The 15126-nt window shown below is 38.5% G+C and overlaps 1 protein-coding gene across 1 annotated transcript; it reads right to left on the reverse strand.

Annotated features, from left to right (window-relative positions):
* Positions 1–3612: 3612 nt before the first annotated feature.
* Positions 3613–11097, reverse strand: ifnlr1 (interferon lambda receptor 1). Its single transcript, XM_010788598.1, has 7 exons — positions 10793–11097; positions 9889–10006; positions 8855–9024; positions 8571–8755; positions 7807–7945; positions 6435–6559; positions 3613–5938 (listed from the first exon to the last, which is right to left on the reverse strand). Exons 1-7 carry the CDS (start codon positions 10839–10841, stop codon positions 4952–4954), a joined length of 1773 nt encoding a protein of 590 aa, XP_010786900.1. The 5' UTR covers positions 10842–11097; the 3' UTR covers positions 3613–4951.
* Positions 11098–15126: the final 4029 nt, after the last annotated feature.

Genomic DNA, 15126 nt, shown 5'->3' on the forward strand with positions numbered 1-15126 from the left:
GTTTTTAAATCTGTAATCAAAGAGGTCCGCAAAAACGCTATCGACCAATCAGATTGCTTGATTTGACTTGTCAGTTTTATAAATATATTTACATTTCTTCCGTTACGAAACAAACTTACAAGGCATAAAATGGAAACATTTAAGATTAACTTCGACCTCCGGGGGGGTCTTACTATAGTATGGAGGAGTGGATTGAGCAGTGCCTATCTCCAGAAAAAAAAGCACATAAACGATAACATGCAGAGCTACGTGAAGAGCAGGTAGACCAACTGGAAAAGTACCACCATTCAAAAGCTTTCTGATGCGGGTCTTGAAACAAAGCAGAGAAATTATGACCGTTAGTGGCCACAGGTGCGAAAGCTCTCTCCAGAGCTACTGGAAGCCCAATCTCGGGGACCGGAGAAAGTGGAGCAATATTCTCGCCACGCCAAGCAACAGCCTAGATTAGAGCCTCAACCTATACAAGTAACCAAGTAAGCCATGCTACTGATGCTGGACAGTTTTTCAGTGGCTGCACAATAAACGGCAACATAGAAAAATGAATGTAAATAAATAGCCAAATAATGGATCAACGCTCTAATATGTTCGCTAGCTGTTAGTGCAGGCCGTGGTATATGCTCATTATATCACAGCTAAGGGGCGTGGTTCGGCCCGACGCGAAGCGGAGGGTCGACAACCCCCTTAGCTGTGATATAATGAGCATATATCACGGCCTGAAGTGAGCTATTGCTTTTATAAAACGGTTACCAAGTGTGGCAATATGAAAGAAAAATACACACTCTAATTTAAATAGTTTTTATTAATAAATAATGATGTTCAAAATAAAATAGTCCCTCCGTTGCCTTCTGCACGAAACCTAGTGCGAGGTGGTTGCTATGCAACAACACTAACAGCTAGCGAACATATTAGAGCGTTGATCCATTATTTGGCTATTTATTTACATTCATTTTTCTATGTTGCCGTTTATTGTGCAGCCACTGAAAANCACTAGCAGCGAGGCATGCAGACATTTCAATGAACCCAGTTAACTCTATGCACCTTATCAGAAAAGATAAATGTAGAAAAAGATGGCTAATACCAAGATAGGGTGAAAACTGAAGTGTTGGATGATAACTTTAAGACAAAGATACCCTAACTTATCCTTGGGAAGTTCTCTCAGCATCTTCAAACATGTTCTAAAGGGGTATAATTACTTTATAGAAGGTTTTTCTTTGCTCTATCTTTCCATAATGAAACTGCCATAAACGTAGATAGAGAATGTAATAAATTAGGCAATCATAACCGCATGTAGCCTTCTGAAGGACATGCTGCATTTATTAAGTTTCAAGGACACATTATTACAGTGTTTTATTCTGAGGAAAGAAATAACCAAAGTACGTATAAGTCTATTTGGACCCTTTCAACTTTTAAACCCATTTGCACTGAGTACTAGAAATTACTTGCGTGGCCATCATTATTTAAATTGATCCAGGGATGGCACACACAATCTCATCTGTGTTTGATATAGCATTTGGTGTGTCCAACCTATTCTCATTTAAAGTTTGATCATGCCTGTGGACTTGAGTTTGCCCTGCAATCTCTTTTACGATCTTCTTGGGACTTGGAGAGTTGAAAGAGGAGATAGACAGCCTTCTGGCAGAGAGACAGAAAATAACCTGTCAAAGCTGCAAGCCGAGTAAAGACTGTCTCTTAAAACACATAGATGGGAAAAATAGAGGCACGAGCACGATGAAAAGTTGGACAACAGGCCCTGTGCCATGTCTTTCACAGACACACCAGAGACCGTAAATCCACCACGCAAAAACACACATTTTCCTCGCAGTGTTGTCAGAATGATTGGCCAAGAGTCAGAATCCTTTATATCCTGTTTACTTCTCTTGGAGGTAGTTGTCCCATATTTTCCATGACTGGATCAAACCCACTTTCTTTGTATATCTTACTCCCACTCACAATAGCCATTTCACACACTCATCACTGTGTTTCTTGCTTTGAACTTTGCTGGTGCGTTGCCAGTTCCAGCTCTCTGCTTATGTTATATCGCCCTTTACGATGCCTTTTTTTTCCCTCTACTCCTCTCTCAGTGCTACTCTCACTACAAGCAAAGTGCACCCTCATATGTCAAAGGCAGCATAGCTGAGTTGATCTCAAATAGCAGAACAGAAGCATTGTGTTCATTGACATGCTTGTGTTTTTGAGAGGGTCTTCGGGCTATGAAATAAAATGTGCACCAAACCAGTTTATGTGTTTTTCTGTTTGGGGAAAACAAAATAGGAAAAGAGATGGCAGCCCCAAACTTCATCCACTTCTAGACAATTTAGCATAGCCTATTCGCTGTGTCGGTGGGCCGGTAGAAGATAAGGAACTAAAGGTGGCTGTCTACTTCGTCTTTGACCAGGCAGCAGACTATGTGGACTAGAATTATAATTAGTTTTTTATCCATAACCTATGAAGGTTAAATCATCAGACAATACAACTTCTTTGCATTCATGCAGTGTAGGTTTTGTGCACCTGTGTTATGATTGTGTAATGGCTATTGATTCAAATAATTTCTACAGTACGAGGCAGCCTGCTATAAATCTAAGCTTTTGACATCTCCATAATGTAAGGTTTCTTATTCATACTGTTTCTCAGGTGTATTGATTCAATTTTGCCATCATTTCACAAAGTGTTTGCGTGTTAGTATTTAGCAAAGTGTATGTGTAGTAAGTCAGTGTAGTTTGTTGTTATGATTTATGGATCTGTTGTTTTTGCCACATTAAATTAGCTTTGTGATTGATGCACCTGAGTTTTCGTCTAGTTTCCCATCGAAAACATTCAATATAAAACAAAATGTCTGGATATAGTTTTGACCCTGAGTCCATATTTGTCTGCCAATACCAAATCCAACCATTGGGATGATCACAGGACAACTGTAATAAACAATATGAAAAATACGATGATTGTGAGACCTTTATTAATGGTGAGAAAATAATATTCGCTTATAAATATTCCTTGTTGGATATTGTGTGTGTAGCTTCCAGTCTATTTGGGTTAGGTCCCCTAGATACTTCAAAATGAGACATTTCTGTTTCTTCTTCCCTGTTACCTGTGTGTCCGTTAGAGTATCAGTTACATACCAGGCACACAATGGGTATTAAACAGATATCCACCTGAGGCTAATGTTAACCCTTGGAAAATGTCCAATGGATGCAGATAGATGCATCTTTCCCTTTCAGAGTTGGACAGTTAAATGGGAGGATCACTTCCTCTTCTCGTTTCTTGTGAAGAAAAATGACTAAATCCCTATCCAGGATACAAAAGCTGCTCTGTATTTTGGTTTATTTCAAACCGTATAAGATCATTTTTTGTTCCAATGATTTTAATGTTCTTTCTTAACCAATAATCCATGTATAACGTTTTCCAGATAAACCACCTAAACTCAGTTTGCTGTTAAATGACTGTCTACTGTATATGGGTGCATTGTGGCTTATTGGTTCACTTCATCATATTTGTGCAGTGTATACAAGCAGGCAGCAACACGTAAAGAAATAAAAAGGATGAAGAAACTTTTCTTTCTTCGTTGATTTAAAAACACACACTACGTCAGACAGTGTTAAGATGAATTTTGGATTGGATTTTTTACTGGCATACTTAACTCACTTACCTGTAAACCAAGGGACGCAAGTTAGTGACTCAGGATGGTAAATGTCAACATGTGAATAAAAAGTTCTCCAATATTTATTTTTCAGAATTTCCATAATATCATTTCAACTTTCCAACACACAAATACAGAATAAAGCAAAGTTGTAACTTACTTACATTAATTCAAGTACATTCTTAGTACAATGTGTCCTCCGCATGTGACTCACATTGTACTTTTTAACACACCTTACGTTATTACTTTACAGCTGAGTATAAAAGATTGTGCTCAGGCTGTTATCAGCGTGGATCAGGTTGCACCATGACCCCACCTTCTAATGTATTTTTACACGCTGTATTTTCTTTCTCTGAAAGGACAGCAAACAATGGGGAGAACAAAATGAGGTTGTGAACGTTGTGAGTTAGAAAGATCGGGAATATTCCTTGTTTTTATGTAGGTATGAAACACTGATAATACTGACATATGTTAGTGTTGTAAAAATAAGAAAACAGTCATTTCTAGGGGAAATTCAGTCATTAAGTCTCATTTTAAATGGCGCAAAAGTTGACAATACCTTGTACTTTTTGTCGGCCACAAAGCAATCAGGTTTGTTGTCATAGCAAATCTTTAAGGTTGACTCTCCACATTGTAATTTAAAAGTGGCCAGATTGGGTTTGTGTATTTTAGACTTTGGTCAATGTTGCACTAATGTGTCACCATAGTGATGGCACACAAATGCACACGCTGACTGTGTCATTGCAGCTGTTATAAAAACCATGCACTTAAAACCTGATTGAAGTGGTCCGACTGAGTTGAATTCTATGAAGGTAATTTAAACAGCTTTTCATACCACTTACCATACAAACATGACCGGTGTAATCGTGTGTTTTTTTCTTTCATTATGCAAACAAAACAGAATGAAGCTGTCTTTACACAACTTTGGAATAGAATACAAATGTAAAGGTTAATGTGAAACATACTCATATAAACTGAAATTCTGTTAAAAAGTGGTTTTGAATTGTACAAAGTAAACTTTACAATGTATATACAATCATGTCTTCCAATGTAAACAATTCATACAGTCTGTCTTTTTACAATTGTGAAAAAATAAATAAAATCAGATTTACAGCAAAATATAATATATTACTTTTATGATATGAAATGTACTTTATTAAGAGGTGTTGTTTTTGAATGTGTCTTAGTTTGGGCTACATTTGGACTTTGTTTAAGGAGAGTTTAAACATCTGCCTATCCGTCATTAGCCACACAGTGTTCAGTTGTTGTCTCTCGTGCTCCCATAAACAAAGCAGGTTTTAGGCTAAAACAAGGAGGTTATTCCTGAACTTGTAAGTCCCAACCTCCCAGAAAAATTGGCCTGGATACCTCGTCTTCTCCCATATCTTCCTCCTCCTTTTTGAGACCAGTCCTGGTCCAAGGATAGTTAGTCTTTCTGTATTCACAACTGTCTTTTGATGCAATTCCAAGAGGGATCGCAGGCATCCAGCTTTCTTTGTAACCTGTTTCAAACATGGTATCTTTAGATGTGTTCTCACATCCCTGTGGGAAATAAGAAGCAACTGGTTGAGAGGGGGAGAAGTGAGTGTTGCAGTAGAGCTGGGTTGGGGTGTGTACACTGCCATCATCAAACCCTGAGTCCGACCACTTTGAGCTGTCAAAGCTCTGCAATCTGGCCAATGATGGCTGCTCCGTCTTGGAGTCTATGAGGTCAGATAAAAGAGGTTTTCTCTCAGAGTTAAGAGGTGATACAAAGTCATCTGTGCCGCTCTGTAACTGAAACATGAGTGAAGGCAACACAAGTTGTCCATTTGTGTCCCGCTCTGTTTGCAACAGCAGGGGTCTGGTTGGATTGTTATCACATGGTTCCTGATCTGATAACGTTGGTAGTCCAAGTGAGGTCAGGTTTGGACTCACTGTCTCTTTATTCCAGCTTTCTCCACTGGAAGATAATTGTACGTTACTGGGTTCTCTTTTGTCGTTAGTAGCCTGCTGAAAGTCTTCATTCTGGGCAGCAGGGACATGGACAGCTACTGCACCGTAGCTCTCTGACGATTGGCCGCCGGTGTTCTCGTGTTTTGAGGTCGCACTGTCTGCACTTGTCTCCACAGAAGAGCAATCGCTGTCTTGCCAGGGGATGTCCTGGGGGGAATAACCTCCAGGCCCAAGTACAGGCCTATTTGTCTCCACTCGAACTGTTGAGTAAACTGTTGGTTCACTTTGAACGTAGATCTCCGGTTTGGAAATAACGATATTCCTATCTGGAGACGGCAGAACTCTGTGTGGAGGGCTGATGGTGGATACCTGTTTTTTAAGAAAATACAGAGAGAAAAATTCAGTTCAAAGGGTTCTGGATTTGTGTTGCTAAATAAACCTATTTCCATTTGATTTGAATGTACTGATACAGAAAAGTCCAATTTCTGCCAATGAGAATTGGCTTCTTTTTTTTAAAGATACATTTTCATATGAATGACAACATTTACCATCATTGGTAAAAAAAAGCAAAACAAGATGGATGGAATTCTTAAAACAAATAAATGCCTTTTATCTCCAGGCAACACTTTATCCACACTTCATATGACAACACTGAAAGCCCCATGAGTCATTGAAAACCTATTTAACATTGCTAAAACAACATCCACAGATATTCAATATCTTTAATTACTTTCTCTTTGCTATGTCACACACAAACCTTGAACACGTGTACAGTAATCAAAGTGCCAGAGGGCTTGATTTCCCAGTTAAGGCAACAGTTCCTTGTTGGCACTTCAAAGAAAACATTAGGAAATAAACATCTTACCAATAGCTTGCTCTTTTCCTTTCCAGCCTTCACGTAGTTGCACATGTACACAACTGACACAATGATTATGGTCGTCAGTAGAGCAGCACTCACAAGAAGCCATGGCAAAAGAATCAGAGGATCATCTGAGGAAGAAGATAATTGCTTTAAAACCAGTCCAGGAAATCACACACGTAAAATTTGAACCCTCAAGCGACAAGTTAAAAAGTTTCCCATTGCGACACACAAGCTTAGGCACGTTATCGGGGAGTAGCACTGTAGCATGCCTGTGTGACAGGACTGTTGATTAACCAGTGTATATATATATATATGAACTTCTCCAAAGTACTTGTTGGTGAACAGGATCTTATCCAAACAGAAATCTTCACAGCAACATATAGAAGTGGAAATCCCCGCAGCACCTGTGTAATATATATGTATAATCTTGCCTGAAGCTGTCACCATTTGTTATTCTCAGTTTTACCAGTAGAATAATAAACAATAACACAAACTAAGGTCAGGAAAATGAGTGTAATCGAATCTAATGTAATCTTATCAGTATCAAATTCAATCAAATTAAGCACACTTAAAAACGGTTTTTGGTCGAGCCAAAGTGCTGCACATGTAATACAAGCACACTACAATAACATAAGAAAAACACAATAGAAAAGACAAGAATTTACATCAGAAATATAATGACAAAACACAGAGAAATGTCAGGTGTCATGCTCGGCTCTGACTAGGAGGCCAGAGAGGAGAAGTGTGTCTTCAGTGAAGATTTAAAAATAGTACGGCAGCAGCATAAGGAGAGGTCACCACCCAAAAACCACCAAAAGTGCCTGTTTTTAACAATTAAATGTTCCTATTTGACCATGTTCTTGAAGGCTTGGTGAAGAAAGCAGGGACTGGTTTATAAAATGAGAATGGTTTATAACAACCTGTCTTGATACAATCCTAAACACTTGTTTCTGAGTGGCTATAATCACTTGAGGAGAAGAGCACTGAGTACTTCAAGTCAAACATAGAAAATGCAACATTTTCAACTATCACTCAAACATTTTCTTGAGTTTTCTCCACAGCAACTAGCTCCTTGATAGTTTCCCAGGAAAATGTTCACTGTTATACTGCTGCTTTTTTTGAACTATGATAGCATTTAATCTCCATAAGTCAGGTTTTCAGAAAGGTAAATCAAGTTATTAATTTAAAAAAATGGTATTAGAAACTGGCAGTTGCTTTTCAATGTATACAAAAAGAGCATTTAGTGGATACAATGAAACATAAGCAGCAGCAAACAGATCATCCGCATGAAGTTATATTAATATTGTTATCAGTATACTTTGTACTTCTCGAAAGAGGGTGTAAAAGGAATACAAGTTAGATTCCTCTTCCTCACCTGGCAGAGTGACACAGAACGTAGCATTTTCACTCTTCAACCGTCCCTCAGTGGACGGCGTGTAGAACACGTTGCCACAGTACTCTGTTTGGTTGTTCCTCAAGTCGATCACAAACCGGCCAGTTGTGGTGACATGAACCTGGTGACACAAGGACATACAGATGTTAATGTAACTGTAACAAGAAGAACAAACTACTTCAAGCTAGGTACGTTGAATACAGCTTTGTGCCATCAGATATATTTGCAGAGGAGCGCAGTGACCGTGTCTAAATATCTGTTTAGTGCGCGCAGTTATGCATGTAGACGGGCGGTATGCGATCCAATTTATTCATACGGGCAGAATGAAATGATAGGAGGGGTTTACTCCTCGTCTGCGACTGCCACAGATAAGGGATTTGATTTATTGATTGTTGTTGCGATGTTAACATTTTAACACATATGACATAAATGCTTCTAAAATGAATTGCGTACCAAAGCTTTAAAACAACAGGTAAACCTTGGGGATGGATAAAAGAAAGTCATTCTACATCACAGCTTGAAGACCAAATACTTTAAATGAACTTACTGTAAGTCTATAGATGATTAGGTTTGTCTAATACAAAAATCATTAATTGGTATGTTTGTGAATGTATGTTACATAGCATTTCTACTAATATGTAACATACAATCGGCATACCTGTAATTATATTATATGTGATGGCTTGTATGATTATATGATGGCTGAAGGAATTTCTGAACAGTTTATTTTATGAATGGAGACCTACCTGTGCAGCCCACTTTGGCTTGATGATGTCTAAGGTATAATGGATTTGAACTTCTTCAGGTCCTTTTTTGCTTTTGATGATTATGTCCTCGACTGAGCTTCCATTTGGCCCCAAGGGCAGGGTGATGTTAACGTGCAAGGATGACACGGTTGTGTGTTTAAACAAGATTGGTGGACCAAGAATAGCTGTGGAGGCAAAGAAAGATAAATACATTTAGGTTGCAGTAGAATACATCTGGCTTTGACAAAAGCAAGAAATGCATGATCGAGCGTGGAGATTCTTACTTTCTGCTATCGGTTTAAACTTATGGCTGCCTCGTACGCCACCATTGGAGAACACCTTAGCCCGGTATTGAACGTCATAAACTGATGGGGTCTCCGCAGTCAGGTCACAGAACCGATCAGCAATGTTCTGACACTCCTTCTTTATCTGGAATGTCTGATTTTCTTCATCACTGTAAAATAAGTGGAGTAAAATATGATTTTAAAAACTGAATGAGCAGGGCAGTGTAACACTTTAGGTTAACTGGTATCAAACCGAGAACAAATAACTTAAATGTGCTGTGTGTAATTTAATCAACCATATGATTATGTAACACACGGAAAAAAGTACAGCATTTTTTAGCAACCAGGAAATGATATTGAGTGAGCAGCATTTTCCTGTGCAGCTGGGTTGATGCTTAAAGTCCAGCTAAAGCATTCCGTGACCGTGGAAGGGACAAAAGAAAATAATACGATAGGTGTGGCGTTTGACATTTGTCTGGGAGACTGCGTCATGTGTAATTACATGCAATCACACTCACAGTTGTAGAAGCTGAGTCTAAAAAGGAAAGAAAGACACATATTGCTCTTCTTTAGCATTACGTCTAATCTATTGCTACTGAAGTTAAAACCTAGCAGCATAGTGCGTTTAAGTTTTTCAGCAACACATTCATTAAGCCAGTACACCATTTCTAGAAGACATAGCAGGTAACAATTCTCGAAAAGAAAGCAAAGAAATGCACCTTTTTACTTGATTTTACATGGATACAATTCCTAGATTTAAAATAGTTCAATTCCCATGGAAAGACCAGAACCAACAATGACTTGTCCCATGTGTAAATAAATATATAACCTCAAATGAAGTGAGCACCATCTACAACATGCTCATTTGACAGTACCTTGACATTGCCACTATAACTAAGGGATAACAGATTGTTTACCCCTGCATCACAGTTTCCTGCCCTGACCCCCCACTCTTTATTGATCTCTTCACAGAGTCACATGGAGGGCAATGGGAAGTATAGGAGTACAATCTCATCCTTCATCCCAGGTCTTACCTCCTGTACTGCACGCTATAGAGGACCTTTTCCCCGGGGAAGACAGGGTCCCAGTGCAGTATGTTGTAAAAGTTCTTGGAGACAAAATGCACTCTTCCATCGCAATTTAAAAGAGAAGCTGTTGGGAAAAAATATTGCACATGAGAAAAGTATTTTATGGCGGATGTTGGTTCCAAGCTTGTTCTCATTAAGTCTGGTTTTCAATTTCAAAAATATTCATAATTTTTATAAATACAAATCCTGAGGGGACCGACACTATTCTGTAACAAGCTCAAATGTTCCCAGCACATACAGTTACAAAAAAAAAACAGCATCCTCAGCCATTGCTGTCTCCCAATATCTGAGGTTCTTTGTTAGGACCTTTTAGAGTAAAGCGATACAGCACACATACACTAGAAATATCCGGGACCACAGGGAGATTATGAAAGATGGACTTTGTTTCTGCTTGTGGCTGAAACTGAAAAAAGCTGTTATTTGATACTCTTTCGTGTTGCCATACAGGAAAGGGATGCAGGAACCCAGCCTGTATTTTAAAGCTTGAGTTATTTATACAAGGACCACATTTTCATGATAAAAATTCATATACAAGGCGCGCTTGATTTACCAAACCAGGGCTTGTTACATCTTAATGTTATAGCCCATGTAGTTTATTATAAGAGAGACAAGTTGAGAATGACATACAGAGGAGTCAATTTAAAATTTGCATTTTTATAAGCTTCAAAATTACATTGTCAATATTACGCTAGACTGCTTCTAAAATGAAATAGCATTTATTATTTAAAAAGTCCTCTTATTATAAGCGTTATTGTATTGTTGGTATTGCTTATTTTTCCCAGAAGAACTACTTTGTAATGACAATTTGCTCAATCAAAACATACATCTGTAAGTGCTCCACTGTACTCACCATAGCAGAACAGAAGCAGGATGATGACATTCAGAGACCACATCTTCATTTGGTATCTGGGCCACGGGAAAAAAACAAACAAAGTCCTACTCTGAAACTCCCGCCGCTAAGTTGCGAGTCTTAGCAAAAGTAACATAAATTCCACACGACAAAAAAAGAGACTAAATCCAAAATAAAACTCTCCAAAATCCCTCAAAACAAAACCAGAGTGGCTTTCAGAAGGGCTGTAGAATCTTAAAGCTGTGAAGGAGTTTCCTTTGTTTATCTGGCGTCCGCCTCACAACCATCTCTGATACTCTCTGGGAAAGGAGTGGCTTTACTCAGGTGTGCGCTGCAGGTGTACTTTGGAATATGTTATTGCTTTGTTCCGGTTCTTCTGCATACTTTATGTTCCGCCTACTTTTATTCTCTCTCCATACTTCCCTTTTTCTTCCCTCCTCCTCCTCCTCCTCCCCTCTCCACCTTGAGTCTCTCTCTCTCTCTCTCTCTCTCTCTCTCTATCGTCTTTCAGGTTATTCGTAGTGTCTAGAGATTACAGGAAATGACTCTCAACTGCAAAATAAAGAAAGTCAAAGAACATGCTTATACACACATTGGGGGCTAACGTGTGTATATATGGTTGAAAAACCATTGTGTACATAAATCATAAACAACCTGATATCGGCTAATGTTATCACAACGTTTTAGTGAGGAGCAAACTAACAGCTAAAATAATAAATGTATGAATAGGCCATTAAATAATGTTCCTGTTGCAAGAGAGTAATAATTAAAAACGCACTGGGGGGACATGGTTTGTTTTGCCCTGATGTGAACCTCATATGCAGACTTAATTTCAGTTTGTTCAGTTATTATTAATTGGCTTTTGTACACACAAACAAACAAACAAACAAACAGAAAGCCTGATGGGTATCAGTTGCGGAGTCAAACAGGGGGTGTTTCTCAATGTCGAGGAAGGCTGCTCCAGAGCCACTATTTCAAGCATACTACGTCATCGAGTGCCGCCGATGGACTGTTCCAATGTCCAGCATACTTGGAATTCTACCGAGGCCGGCGTACTTCGTAGTGAGAAATTTTGAGGCTGCACATGTGTAAACTCATCGCTTTATGTAGAAACAAATGTGCAATGTTCCACTGGAGCATAAGTGAAACACAGCTCTAGAATATGAAGTTAATATTTTACTGTAAAGATTGTACTGTACTTTTGATACCTAATATTATCATCGAAGCAGAAAGAAGCCAACAGATTTCAAGTAACAAAAACAAAACATAATTGTTTGTCCAACCACAACATTGCTAAGAATACACACTAATAATAGGAGACAGAACAGTATTGGTTATACAGGTTTGAGGCAATGAACACATTTTCCGGTATATCTATTGAGTCAAGTGACTTCATTGGACGCCTGAAAGAATGACTTCCTGATGATTCTCATCTAAGACATTGTTTCCTGGCCTAGAAAGAATTTGAACAATGATGACTGTTTTATTTAATTTTCTAAATACAGTAGCATACACCCAGAGCTGTTGCGCTGTACACCTATTGTGGCAACGTTTTTTTATTTACAACTGAGTCATGTTGAAAGACTTCACAGCTGTAAGAAAAATGCATTGTTTGCATTGACGTCTTGATAAGGTGATTCATTAAGTAAACTCTTCGTAATGATGGGGAATCTATTATACTCGGCCAGTCACAAAACACATTTATAAAACAACAATCTATTTTAGAGATCGTTTTACGTTATATATTGTTGCTTACTGGAATGCATGAAGATGTCAACTTAATGGTTTAAGCATGAAAGGTATTTTTTTATGTAACCAGGTTCACTTCTACTGTACACACGCACACGCACGCGCACACGCACACACACACACACACACACACACACACACACACACACACACACACACACACACACACACACACACACACACACACACACACACTAAAGTGAATTAGACCTACCAGCTCACTTATTGCACATAGTTTTGGAATTTGAAGCAAATCCCTCAAATGTTAACGACTAAATTTAATGTTCAATTGGTTTAGCCCAGAACTCTGTGACTATCCCATGAGTAAATGAAATAATGCTATTAAAATATGCTGTGCCTCTGTAGCCTTGAAGTAGTTCAAAGTCGTATTTTCACCGACAATAACCTGTCTGGTGAGTTTTTACCTGTCCCATTTGTTTTGTTTGAGAAACCTGCCGCCCAATTGTGCAATGTTTATTCAGAAAATGGTTTCTACAGTTGCCTTGGATTTGTATTAAAAAAAGGCTGTGTGAGATAAGATAGGAAAATTATGACTTGATTGGGATTATCCCCACAGGCTTGTTTCGCAACGATTTCTCAGTTTGACTTCTCGGTTTGACAGTTCAACCAAAGTGTTTTTACCGTTTTGCACAAGCGTAAATGTGGACGAAGTTCTGCTTAAATATGTCTCTCAAAGGCAGTCTGTTCTCAAATTGCCTCCGCAATAATAACATGTAAAGCACTGATTGATTTGTTCCACCAAAGCAAAGACACTGATCTCATGTAAGTCCTTATTGATCTCTGTCTTTCCCTAATATTGGATGCACTGATCCTTGTGTACACAATCTGTCTATCTCTGTTTTAAGTGGGTCATGGTCAGCGACACCTTATCATAAGAAGCAACATCCTGTCAGTGATTTGCTATGAAGGTTGATTTTAATTAGAATGTTGTTTGACTACACTAGTATGTACACAGCGACATTAAAACATGCCACCTGGCTGAAAAATAATAAAGACCTTGCCTCGCCTATAAAGCTTAGAGATCACATTGGCTTTAAATGGAACATGTTGAACTGTTTTTGCCATGGGATGTTGAGTATGCGAGTATGCTTGGTCTTCAAATGGCAAAACTTGTGAGAAAGAAATTGATACTTTAATAGTCTGCTTTATGATTTCTTTTAACTAGCCAATGATTGTGTGTTTTCTGAATTTCACACATTTGTTGTGGAATAAGTAGATTTGATTTCAAATGCATGAATATCCAGATAGGCATTCATTGAGTAATTATTACTGTAAGTATGACTCCCTCTAAAGGCAGTCTTGATTATTAAAATGGCACCAACCCAAAACCTGCCAAACCAGCACATGAAACCCAAACAAGTTAACTTGGGTTGCAAGCAAAAACACACAGAAATGTATTTAATCTCTGCTTTGCTGCACCGTTTGAGACTATCTCCAGTATGGCACCTTGTTTCTACACTGAATTTTATTGTTAGAGATCCTTTTATTTTCTCTCTGTCACCAAATGAGCTGGTGACATCCCTGAGAGGAGGAAAGGCTTTGATGTGGTTGGACACAACCTGAGGAGATGTGATGGGTACTTCTGTGGGCTCTTGCACTTCAAGAACATCATCAATGAATCATCCTTTCCGCTGTCGCAGCAAATCAGATGTATCTTGCATCTCTCACCTCGCCAGCCTGTTCGAGTCACAAAGACTGAGAGACACCTTTGATCTCATTCAGTAAACACGGGTTCCACTGGGCAGCGTCACGTCTCAGGTTCAGGAGAAACCAGAACTCATATCTGAAATCTGGTGCAGCAGAAACATTTGCAAAGTCAATCTTTCCCATTTTTGCGATTCCTGTTGGGCTTTTTACAACTCATCATGTATATCACCCTATTGTTCTGTACTCACAAGTACAGTACCCCTAAAAACCCACATTTGTATCAAGAGGAAAAGGATCAAATTCAAATCTGGCAGTTAGGGCTTTAAGGAGAACACCAAATATCTTGATACCTCTGATCAAATACCATGATATATGAATAATTCACTGTATTGTGTGGTTGACTATTGGCGCTTTTCCAACATGATTACACAAAACAATTGTTGTTGAAATATCATTAATAATGAGGATATATTATCTTATTATTATTATATTATATTATTATATATATTATTATATTATAATATATATTATTATTATTATTATATTATATTATTATATATTATATTATATTATTATATATATTATTATATTATAATATATATTATTATTATTATTATATTATATTATTATATATTATATTATATTATNATCCGTGCCTCGCCCCGCCTCTCCCCATCACCTCTCCTGCTCACCCCCGTGTCACCCGCGTCTTTGCCGGTGTGTTTCGCCAACAACAACAACCGAGTGTTTCGAGCCAGGTCCCGGTATCTCGCAGGACAGTGCACCCAGCAGGAGCCTCCAGCTAGATTTGATCTATATGAACATAAACGTGAGTGAAGTCTAATTGGACAGGAGAGAGAGAGATCAGAGATCAGCTGCTGCTGCTGCTGCTGCTGCTGACGGAGGCACCCAGGAGA

The sequence above is a fragment of the Notothenia coriiceps genome, unplaced genomic scaffold (genome assembly GCF_000735185.1).
Source record: "Notothenia coriiceps isolate Sejong01 unplaced genomic scaffold, NC01 NC01_scaffold00001407, whole genome shotgun sequence".
Lineage (NCBI taxonomy): Eukaryota > Metazoa > Chordata > Actinopteri > Perciformes > Nototheniidae > Notothenia > Notothenia coriiceps.

Coding starts and splice junctions, on each gene's coding strand:
- ifnlr1 (XM_010788598.1), bottom strand. CDS start 10,841: ATGAAGATGTGGTCTCTGAATGTCATCATCCTGCTTCTGTTCTGCTAT. Junction 10,007..10,792: donor CCTGCTTCTGTTCTGCTATG/GTGAGTACAGTG, acceptor TTTTCCCAACAG/CTTCTCTTTTAAATTGCGAT. Junction 6,560..7,806: donor GTTCTGTGTCACTCTGCCAG/GTGAGGAAGAGG, acceptor CTTCTTCCTCAG/ATGATCCTCTGATTCTTTTG.